We start from the raw sequence: 12758 nt of genomic DNA on the forward strand, positions 1-12758 counted from the left end.
ACTGGGTCTCACATTAGCCAAGCTATTAATTCTACAAGGTGAAAATCTACCCTGTTTCTCACTCTCACACTCGACCACTCATACACAAACGTGTGTGTGTGTGTGTGCGCACACACACACACACATGTACACACATGGGACTTTGTTGCAGCTTTGTGTGGGCTATGAAATATGTCGTGTAGGGGAGGTCTGTGGAATGCAGGAGGGATCTGAGTGGTGTCGCTCACAGGAATCGCTCTGAGAATCCCTGTTTATAAGCAACAATACTCGTGTATACTCGCACTCGTCCAATATGCTAACCTCCCTGCCTCGATATGTTTCAAACACAGACTGATGTCATCACAAACAAACAAACAAAATTCCCTGCATACGAAAGATGGCACGCATGAATATTGTTCGTGTTCCCACGTAGCTTGAGTAGTGATGGACTGGAGCTGTCAGGACATGCAGGCCTTACTAAGAGAGAGAGAGAGAGAGAGACAGACAGAGAGAGAGAGAGAGAGAGAGAGAGAGATGTTGGGTGGGAGGTGGTCCCAGTGGTCCCAGTACAATGATTACAACATCCATTATAGTGCGTCTAGATCTAGAATATAGGCCGGGGGACAGTAACAGAAATGTGGTAAAACTTGTAACAACACAGTTATTTTTCAATGTCAGAAGACCATATTTGAACTGTGATACAACTAGTGGTAATACTGTTGTTTGTTAGCCAGGGTACAGGCTGGCTGGCTCGCTGGCCTGTTGGGAGTCAAAGAGCACTGTTGCTACCATTGCGACAAAGACTCATTTTAATATTCCCAAAGTAATTCATCTAATTAATATGATCCCCTAAGACACCTTCACACCTGTCCCAACTAGACCCTACTCCCACACACTTCTGAGTACGTTATTACACACACTTACAATATGCGCGCGCGCGCACACACACACACACACGCACGCACACACACACACACACACACACACACACACACACACACACACACACACACACACACACACACACACACACACACACACACACACACACACACACACACACACACACACACACACACACTAAGTCAAACCATAGACATATAGCTTTGTAGAACAAGCTTACACTGCAATTGTGAATCCCACAGATTAAAGCTCAAGTCAGCTATGAATCCAGAGTTGTCATTATGTAATCAGCCATTAGTCCCCCATACTTTACCTCCCACCCGTGGTTGACTCACAGACAACCCTAAATCCATGCCACTCTGACAGTTACAGAGCTGCTGTAATACTATCTGAGAGAGCTAGTATAGGGAGATAGAGTGAATCTAGTCTTATTACCCCATGGCAAACTTTGAATCGCAGCACAGCTGGGTGCCACTGACTGTCCTAAAAATAGAAATAAAACGGCAACTGTCGCTCACAATCAGAAACCTGACATGTCTTCTCCTATTCAATACTTCAATCAGTCGTGGTTGTCCCAATCTCCCTGGGGAACGAACTGAACTAAACTGCACCACATTATAAAAGCAGGAACCATGAAGCTGTCTGACTATAGATTAAGCTGTAAAGCAGCTAGACTACCGTATAGCTCACAACTATTGAACAAAAATAAATGGTTGAGAGAGAAAGGTGGGGTGAGAGAAAGGACGGACAGAGGCAACAGAGAGATGGGGGAGGAATGAAGGAAGTGAGGGATTGACAGGCTTTAGATCCTGAACATTTCGGGGACCACACACCCCCACCCTTTTGGGGCCATGATTGGCTGTGCGTGACAGTAGTGGTGACCATGACAACCCACGGGAGTCTTGTAAGCCTCCCGGAGACAGTTGCCATGTGTACTCTGGAGCCGTGTGCACCCCCAAAGAACTCCCATTACCTCATCACACGCCAACTGAAAGAATGCCCGCCAACCACACATCCAAACTCATTTAACTTATTTCACACATTAACCAAAGAACATTTTCTTTCCAGGCCAATAAGAGCTGAGAGACATACAAAAGACACTTTGAGAAGCAGATTTTTGAAAAAACAACAACAACATTGTTTATTCTGAAATTATTGATCTTGTGCCCATTTAGGTCATTTTCTTTTTTTTCTTTTTTTTCCTTTTTTTGGGAAAATGTCTCTTCCTCCAATTTCCAAGATAGCATTGCTCTCAAGAATAAAACAAAAGGTAAAACTCTTTAAAGAAAATACAAAATAATCTTTAAAACAAAACCAAAAAAGTGAACATGAGAGCAGAGAACATTCCTTTGGGGGCATTTGGAACCAAATAAAATGAGAAATGCTACAACCGAGATTTTGGACAGCGAGCCACGCTGCAATCTAAATCACATCCCCATAAGTGGAGGAGAGCCAATCACAGTGTAGTGTCCGCAAACTCCCATGATGCCCCTCTCTCCATGGGAGATTAAGGCAGTCAACACAGTAGAGTAAAGGATGCATGGAAGGATACCTTTTAAGAAGTGAACCACGAGATGCAAGCTATGCAATCTGATTTGGCGCTTGAAAGACCTCCATTCTTGAATTCTGAACTACATGCCAATTAGTAGTTGTCTATATTATTATTTTACTAATACAGCAGCGTTGCAGATTGTTTTTAAGCTATATTTTGTTTGAAGCACGTCAGCCATTTCTGTATATTCCCAATGCCTATACTTCATGAGGTAGCATGCTGCATGAGCTTTTGGACATGGCTTGTGTGAATATCATTCCCTCTCAGGCAAACTTTTTCACAGCTCTGGTTGCGTTCGCTATCAAGTGCTATCAGAAACTGATAAGAAAAGTCAAATAGTAGCCTACATGAGAGGGAGGTTAAAATGATCAAGAATCACTCCACTGCTTTACTCAAGTCTGCAATGTTTGGGCTACAGCCATCATGAAAGTTAAAAACATTAGCATGAGAATAAAGGAAGACTAATAAGAAACTAAAGGACTCTTGGAATAAGTAACAGAATAGTTCCTATTAGGGCTGCAATCTAAACATGGCAACCTGGATGGCGAGGGAGAGGTCCGAACAGTCAAACAGTCCGAACAGTCAAGCATATTCTTCAAAAATGGAGATCTGTCACCCAGAAACGGCTCATTCTCTGAGTCTGACTTCAAAGGAATGCCTACATATGAAGAGTTTAAATTCTGTATATTTTAGACTGTGACACATTTGGCAATATGAAAGCAAAAGTCATTGTGAACAATGAAACGTGTTGTTTATTAATCTGTCCTAATGTTTTATAAAATGATAAAAAATTACATTTTGCATTTGTCATTTGTGAGATATTCAGAAATATCAGAAACACAATTACTCCACATAGCTGATGTATCCTCATTTTGGAGCGAATTCTTCAGTCGTTTACATTTTATTACTTTAGAAATTTGTTCCCGGTAAAGGAAGATCGGCCCTGTAATGTAGATTTCATATTGCTAAGTGTTCTTTTAACTCTGCTGCAGCCCATGCTGAGATGATGAATGTGAGATGATAACGTCATACAGCACAGTAGATGGCCAACTATACTCTGACCGGGGAGAGGGGAGAACAGAGAAGAGCGGGCTGTTTGTTTGCATTGACGTGTATTATGAACATGTGTGTATGTGTGTGTGTGCGTGCGTGTGTGTGTGTGTGTGTGTGTGTGTGTGTGTGTGTGTGTGTGTCACATTGAAGTGTTGCAGCACCAGACCCCTTCAGCTATCCCTCTCCCCAACAGGTAGGCCCCACCCACACCAAAACACCTCCCCCCAAAAAACAATCAGCCGCTCCCACCTTTAGGCAACCGCAACCCCCCCACCTCCCTTCCAGTGGACTCTGTGCTTGCTTTACTCCGCCTGGGCGTCATAGTTGGCTCCGCCTGCCTTCTTCAGCTCCTCCCGGATGTAACTCTCATCCAGTTCCTTGGCGTCGCTGATCATGAACTCCTTGGCAAAGTTCTGGAGAAACATAACACAGTACACGTCAGCATCTAATGTGTGCAAGCGCAGTTAGGAAACGCTACAGATGTTCTGGAGAACATAATACAGTACAATACGTCTAATCTAATGTGTGCAAGCACACTTGGGAAACGCTACAGATGTTTGTTCTGGAGAACATCACACAGTAGGCTACAATACATCAGCATCTATGTAATGTGTGCAGCGCAGTTACTGTACTATAGGTGTTTTTGACACCAGTCAAAAGGGTCATTTGAGTATATATCTTTTTTTTTAGCGATGCACGATAGACCACCAATGGCTTTGTACTCGCAGAGCAGCCTGCCTCTGTCTCTTTAATGATTTTTTTTTCAATTAGTTAAATATAATATAATAATGTATATCAGAATATGTATTGGCCGATATGACCCTACAAATAATCGTAGCTCGGATATCGGTCATAATTTGTTGACCGCTCGGACGTGTGGCTTTGTGTATATGTCCATTTATTTATGAAAGGTCTGTGACGTACCACGGCCAAACAAAGCAGTGAAAAGCACAGGCGTAAACGGCACTTCCGCATACTCCGCAAATGTCACGGTCTATGACTTCATGGCCACTTGAACTGTGCACCAAGTGTGCGCTCACAACTTGCCCAAGTTCTCAATTGTGTATATATATATAGATATAGTATGCAATCATAATGTGTGGTTGCCAAAGAATCCCAAGGCACACCAGTGGACACGTCTCACAGCACACCGTGTGGGAACCACTGATGCAAACAGAGTCACCAGTTTGTATCCAGGATTTTCACCAGGAGAGTGTGTGGGTTCTGCACCCACACTCCCAGTTCCTCTACCAACCAGCAGTGGTGGAAAGTAACTAAGTACATTTACTTAGTAAGTGTTTACTTGAGTATTTCCCATTTCCAATACTTTTACTTCTACTCCACTACATCTCGGATCCAAATATTGTACTTTTACTCTTAGTTTGTAGATTTTGATTATTATTACAAATAAATAACGGTAATGGGTCGCACACACTGAGACTGCATTTCAATAATATATTCTTGCATTGTCACACACTGATGAAGACTGGATAGACGAAACGTTTGTCTCCTGTTCAAAATGCAAGAATACATTATTGAAATGCAGTCTTGGTGTGTGCGACACATTACCGTTATTTATTTGATATGATTTGAACAGGTAACGCACCTAAGGCAGAGTGCACATGAAGAGTAATTGATTATTATTACAAAACCAAGCCATGTATACATTTTGAAAATAGCCTCTTTTGAAATGAGCATCTATAAGCTCACAAACAATGCACATTGTGAACTTATAGATTTGATATTTTCAAAAGATTTGATAACTTGAAATAGGACAAAATGAGTACTTTTACTTTTGATACTTTCACTCAAGTAGCCTACATTTTGTATTCCGGACTTTTACTTGTATTGTTGCGTTTTTGAGGGGCTCTAGCCCCTCCTATGCCCACTTTTGAAGCAAAAAATTGAGGACAGAAAAGTGACGCCAAAAGTGATTGGCCGGAATGGCATTTGTGATGATTTGATTGGCTGAGCACAAAATGTGATGTATATGTATGATGATATTTTTTATTACTTGCATTGTTGCGTATTTTGCAGTATTGATAGGCTACTTAAAAATAGACACTAAGCCGATTTACTCAGAGACTATGACATAACATTCTCCATTCATTGTCAATGGGAATTTAATGTTTATGTAAGACAAAAATTGACACTAAGCAAAAGACAACAAGAGACGATTTGCTCAGACACTATGACGTACAATTCTCCATTCATTGTCAATGAGAATTTAAAGTTTGTGTAAGATGAAAATATACTCTAATAGCTGAATTTAGGTGGGGCCCCTCAAAGATGTGAGTAGCCTACTTTTTCCACCACTGCTGCTATCAACATATGCGTGAGAGCCGAGACGTACTGACCTGCACGATGTCTTTGACCAGTGACTTGTCGGTGCTGATCTTGGCGCGCTGGAGTCCGCTGATGTTCTCTCCTATCCAGGTGATGAGGGTGAACTTGGCACGTTTGCTCATTGCGTCACCCGTTGTGATCCGCACGAAAGCGAAGAGGCGATTGTCGTCTGAAGTGAGAAAGGAGGAGAGATGCAGTGAGTGGGGAGATTTGCCGTGTTTGGTACAGTACACGATAGAGAGAGGAGAATGAGCCGCATCAACGACAAAATAAGTGATCATTATTATAACACGTTATTAATCTAAAAAGACAGAATGAAGAGGAGAAGAAGAGTCAGAGAAAAAGACACAGCAGGAGTGTGAAATGCCTGTGTGTGTGTGTGTGTGTGTGTGTGTGAGAGAGAGAGAGAGAGAGAGAGAAAGGCTGAACAGAGGTCAGACTGGGATACATCTATTCTAGCGATTTCCCTGAGCCAAGCAGAGCAGATCCATGTTATGATGTAGCCTACTACTGAAACAGGGCTGGAAAACTGTGATGATGGAGAGGTCACTCACTTCACACTTCACAGGGCCGTATTCTATTTTTCTGAAGTCCTACTTCGTCCCACAAAAGTAGCAAAAATAGCCGATTTACATGAGTTAGTAGATCTGCTATTTTTGGGGAAAAGACATTATGTGTGTATATATATATATATATATATATATATACATATATAATGAACTGTGTTTTTTTTTTAATTGGAATCCTGAAAGGTTTTATTGTGCATTTAGTTATATTTATGTTAACTGAAATTCAATTACATACAAACAATACATTTTTAATAAAAGTCATTGAGCTACTAATTTAGACTTTAGATTTAGACTAAAATGTATAAATAAAATGTACCAGAGCTTATCAGAGAGGTATTGTATCAAATATGAATGTTCACAACCTAGCCTCTTCTTGCAATAGAAAAGTGAAAATAAACTATACACTGTGACATCACAGCATGAATTAATTCATGTCACAGAAATATATTAGTCCACTTGCCAGAATGTGATCCAGGCATGTTGAGTACACCAAAGTTTTATGTTCGAAATGTTGAGTATGGGTCCCCAGCATGGAGAAACTGCATGCCAGATGCACAAAAAACAATCCTTGGGCTAAAAACGGTCATAGCTGTCATCACAAATGATGTGATGATGGGCAAGTGGTTATTAGAATTTACAAAACTAATGCTTGGATTGATCTTTACATCTTTACATAATTGTATCATTACATGACTATATTGATTTATTGATACAATGTTGCGGGTGATTAGGTGTGGTGGGAGCGGCTAGTTTTAGGAGAGCTTTGTTGTTTGTTTTGTCCTCAACTATGTATGTATAAATGTACTTGTTGTATTGTTCTGTATTTGCTGTATGTTGCTGGACACCCTCGAAAATGAGATGATACATCTCAAGGGGATATCCTTAATCCTCTCTCAATCTCAATAAAGGTTCAATAAAGATTGGATTCAGCATCATGAAAACCCCCTAGTTTGACACGTCACATGCTAAAGCATGATGACATTTTGAATTTTTTGCCTTCTAAAGGTTGTTAACTCAACATATGCAAGTTAGCATCCGGCAGTTTCTACATGCTGGGGACCCATACTCAACATTTCTAACATAAAACCTTGGTGTACTCAACATGTCCGGGTTCACAATGGGGCTCTATGGGCTGGCAAGTATAGACTATATAGCGGGATGCACACGCAGATTAGACACACCAACGGACCGACATGCGGAAACAACGGTCGGACATGCGGTCGAACATGTGCTGCTCCCGTGCTTGTTAGTATTATTCATTAGCAGAATGTGAAATGGACAGCCATTGGTATGGTGTAAGGCAAGCCAAGGCAGTGGTTCCCAAACCTTTTAGCCTGTGACCTAAAAGAGAAATTAGATTTGCCCGACGTGACTCAAACTACTGAAATTTTTCCCCACCCAGTGTTTGGGTATAAAGGTTCTTAAGGTACTACTTATACAGTAGGAGTAAGACTGGGCAAATACTGGCCTGAGTCGTGCATGGTCCCATTTACTACTGAGGGCCTTAAGATAAATGATAGGAAGCAAAGTGGCAACTGTCCCTTCTGTGTTTAACTTTACTTTGTCACATGATGTATTGCCCTTCTGTTGTTAGCTTAAAAATCTCTTACTTTCAGTGAGTGGCACTAAATTACGTTACACAACTACTCAAGCTGCAGGACATACAGCTGCAGTCTGTGTTGAAAGCATTTGACCTCACATATGTAAAAATAAACACAAAACGCACAAAACAACTACTTGCAGGTGTGGTGGTGCTGAATTGAGGCTAGAGCTTGTATATGATAGCCTCAAGCATATGTCTTGACTAAGGGTTATTCTAACTTATTATTATTTGTATTATTATTATTATTATTTTTTTACTAAATTCATATTTAGGGATCACAATGCACACCGTGAATTTGCTAATTCAGATGTATACCGGCATAGGCCTCGATTGTTATGTTCCTGATCAATTTCTTCCTGTGTGCGTGTGTGCGTGCGTGCGTGCGTGCATGCGTGCGTGCGTACGTGCGTGCGTTGCATCTCTCTTTCTGTATGGTTGTCTCATGAGTGACGCACATTCCTGTTTATGTTTATGTGGTGTAGTGTGTGGCATGGATCAACCTGCTTGTAATAACATGTTCCAATGATTGATTGTGTATGTGGGTGAGTTTCAAATGGCGCCTGCCCCGAAGAGCATCGGTGCAAAGACAACATTGGGCTGTTGCAACACCACTGTTCTGGTAAAGGCTGCAAATCTCGAACTGGGATGAAGCCGTTTGCTGTTTGGAGGTGAAAATGAATGAGGAGGTGGTTGCTCACCCCTACATTCAAGTACAAGTCATCAACAGTACGAAGTGAATTCACTAATACTTTGTTCACTTGTTTCTGTAAGTTAATTTTCACTCAACACAATACATATTCTCAAGACAGATGTAGCAGCTTTGCATGCATAATTTACTGTATATTAATGAACACACATGTTGGTGTGCATCTCTTGTGCCAAAATGTATTATTAAATGTATTATTTAGCAGTTTTACAAACACTGCCGTTAATGTCTTTGACCTAATGAAAGTCTAGCTCTAGACACCATCAAAACATATTGTACAATGAATCCGGGTCAGAATTTTACCATTGGCTAGCAGAACAATGTGTGCCACTGAACATATATCTGTGCCACTTTGGTGTGCTGCTGGTATAGATCAATGATACAGACAGTCAGACACAATACTGATTTAATGTCACTGTTGCGATGTTAAACCAACAAAACTCTTGCATGCATTTGAAGACAATGTGTGCAGCAGTTTTGCTTTTTGACCCATTGACCCAGTGTTAGGACACTTGACAGCAGTATTGGCGCTGTGGTAAACCTTCTAATACAGTACTGTATATGCATTATTATCTTTATTTCTGTGTGACCGATAAAGAATTTCCTGGCATGACTTCAGGAACACTCACTCTGAAATCAGACCTGTTGTGCATTAACAAGCCTAGTCATTGTTAAACCATCTTATCAGTGAAAAGGGCCATTGCTAACTTCACCACCTTCTAACCTACCTACTGACGCACACACAGACACACACAGACACACACACACACACACACACACACACACACACACACACAATAGACTAACACTATCAGAATGACATTGAAATAAGTATAAATGTCTAGATTACTGAACAATTAAGTTCCATTATACATCTATCACTTTCACTGCTATTGAAGCCAGGTATAGCATTATTCTGCTGATTATTGTAGATGTCAAGAAAGCCACAGAGAAGGAACTATTGCTAAAACGGAACCTCTTGTCTGGAGCCAGCCATGGCACTTCCTTTGCCACAGTCTTCCTAGTCTCTCTATATGTTTCTGATGATTACTTCCCTTTATAAGCAGTGCTGACACAGCAGACAACTCTAAGCACCCCAAAAACTGCACTGAGACTAGACTATACCAATGATGATACAGCACATTTTGAGCATAAAGACAAACTATAATGCCTGTTTCGGTATAGAGAGCCAGAGAGAGCGGGAGAGAGGGAGTAGAGAGTGCCGGGGGGGGGAGAGAGAGAACAAATTAGAGAGTGGTGAATGAATCTGCATATTTACGTACATATTGCAATGCATATATAGCAGTTGAAAGTGAGCCAGAGCCGGCAAATTAATAGCAATTCAATAGAAATGCTGTGTGTGAGGACTCAGGCGTTGAAATGACTGAACTGAGATGAAACTTCCTCCTTTCATAAAGGCCTTGAAGCAGACACACAATAGCTCCACTGCATGGCATGCCATGCCATCGATGTGTATGTTTTACACTCTATATGGTTCAGGTACCAACTGGGCTACAGCATCGTAATAAATTATCTATTTCAACACACTGTAGGAATGCAACCCCCCGAAAAACAGAGCAGCCCCGAGGCCTCTGCATGGGCCCCCGCAACACTGAGCATCAGTGACAGCATGACTTTTAAGCACCACGCCCAACATTTGCTCTATCCAGAGAGAGGGGGAGAGCAGGGGGAGAGAGAGAGAGAAATTCCTGGCTTGATAGGACCCGTACCTTTTACAGTCCAGATTTAGGTTCAGTCAACACCTCATATAAACCATAATGTGTGTGTTATAGAGTGCTATTTTGCACAGAATATTTCTGCAGTATATACAATTTTTTGTCACTTAGTTTAAATATATATGAGTTGTACTGGTGTGCAGTGGGTTCAGAGCATAAAGAGTCTTAAAAGATTAGTGTCCTTACAAGTCAAACCCTCCCTCCTCAAGCTGTGTGGTGGTATAGTGTATGCTGTATGGACTATGATGTAACAAGTGCAGTAAGGCATGCCAGCAGTAGCCTAGAGTACGTCCACACACAGCTTAACAAGAAACAAGGTTACACACAATTGTTTGTGTTGCACTCCTTTGAAATAAGACCTGCCGTGCAAAGATGTGGGATTAAACTTTGGGCCTTACCTGTACACTGAGACTTGAATTCCGCATAGTCGGTGCCTTGCCCTGCAGGCACGATCACAGAACCCTCATATTTAAACGAAGCCCTAAAAACAAAAGTGTGTACATTAATGTAATATTCCATTTATTATAGAATCTATATGACCTACACAGAACCATCCTCCTCCTCCACAGATGCACAATGTCTTTAATATCCGCTATAGCCTATATTCATAACAGAGGAATACTAAACCGGGTGTAGTCTATATATGCAAGGTGTCTGGTTATGTGACAAAATACTGTCACCACTGTCCCCCTCTTGGATATAGGACAAAGGAAATTACTTCTGCCCGATGGGCCAAATAGTGCTGCCTACGGACTAGGCACAGCATTGCTATAAGCGTTCAGAATACTAATAATGTCAAAGGATGGGCGAATGAATGAGACGGCGTTGATTTATTCTTTTCAAACCACCAGCCAATTTTGACCACCCATTGTTATACACATCTATAGACACGCACTGTCTGTGACTGAGTCAAGACTGTACGAAAAGAAACCTAGACTTGACAACTAAATAACCCCGACACTTACCAACTGATATCGGTGTTATCATCTCTAACTTGATTGTAAGCATCTCTGCAAGCCTCTTTGTCGATCGTGGTCATTTTGGATGGACTCAAAGTGGACCCGGGAGGGAGTCAGTCAGCAGGACACACACGCACGGACAGATAGTCGAAAGAAAGCGGCTCAGGGCGACGGGGCGGAGAAGTGAACAATCCCTACAGTCAAAAACGAGAAGTACGTGTACCGTACGTGCTCTCTATGTACAATAGACTGTCAGTCACTGCTGTGCTGTCAAACCAGACCCGGGTTAGAGGCTGCGGAGTGGAGTCGCTTCTGATTGCACCTTTGTAGCACTTATCTTCCGATCATTTCCTATAGGGATGGGCGTTGGTGATGCTTGTCAATCAGGTTGAATGCTGGACCCCAAGAGGCTGAGAGTGAGAAGAGAGAAGTCCCCAGACAGACAGACAGACGCAGGCTAGATTCACCACCCCCTCCTCACAGTGGTCAATGCATGGAGGGAGATTTGAATGAAATCCTCCCATTTCCTCCTCTATTGTCTGTTTTATTGCGTTATCTCGCCACCTTGTGGTCTATTAATGCACCATCAGTTTCGTCGTGACTCGCGAACAAAGGGTTTCTTTTTCTTCCCGTCCTCTGTTGCACAACCAACCGCAGTCACTTCCTACAGTGACCAGTGGGCTGTGCTATGTCATGTGTGCTTGTGGGCGATGATGAATACATTAATTAATTAGCACTGTTTGTTGTCATAAATATTGCCATTGAAATTAATATATGCGTAATTATTCAAGGCCATGATGCACGCGTATGTCTTGTCTGCCCGAGTGGGTGTGAAAATAGGCGCGCGCACACACACAGACACACGCGTGCACACACACACACACACACACACACACACACACACACACACACACACACACACACACGCATACACACACGCATACACACTTTGTATATTTGTTATGTTGTTAACATATTAATTAATTTATTAAATTTAATTATATGCCTATTCATTAAATGTGATATATAGTAACACATGTGTAAAAGTCTAATTTCGGCGTATTTGTATGCATAGATGCGTTTATATAATGTAGCCTAGGCCTAATTGGTTATATCAATGGGATATGACATATATTATAATGCACGATATATTATGCACACAATAATAACCTTAATTGTCAAGTATGTTAAAGAACTTAAAATAAGACAAGCGGAGTGTTGTGTTCACTTGTATATTGTGTAACTTCGCTGTTCTTGAACGCTCACCAAGCTGATTGTGATTGGTCGACTCGGCTTGCAAACTCATTTCCGTTTAGGCCTATCCTGCAAAACAAAAACACCATGTACCCGGT

General features: G+C 41.6%; 2 protein-coding genes across 2 annotated transcripts in view; one reads left to right on the forward strand and one right to left on the reverse strand.

Annotated features, from left to right (window-relative positions):
• The window catches only part of LOC308314055 (uncharacterized protein), a 236247-nt gene that overhangs the window by 93485 nt on the left and 130004 nt on the right, over window positions 1-12758 (forward strand). The gene's annotated exons all lie outside the window — the stretch shown is intronic.
• On the reverse strand, window positions 1997-11875 carry cotl1 (coactosin-like F-actin binding protein 1). The gene is made up of 4 exons (XM_080761266.1): window positions 11413-11875; window positions 10846-10928; window positions 5845-6002; window positions 1997-3900 (listed from the first exon to the last, which is right to left on the reverse strand). Exons 1-4 carry the CDS (start codon window positions 11484-11486, stop codon window positions 3790-3792), a joined length of 426 nt encoding a protein of 141 aa, XP_080617392.1. The 5' UTR covers window positions 11487-11875; the 3' UTR covers window positions 1997-3789.

The sequence above is a fragment of the Protomyctophum bolini genome (assembly GCF_963924005.1).
Source record: "Protomyctophum bolini genome assembly, chromosome: 4".
NCBI classification, from domain to species: domain Eukaryota; kingdom Metazoa; phylum Chordata; class Actinopteri; order Myctophiformes; family Myctophidae; genus Protomyctophum; species Protomyctophum bolini.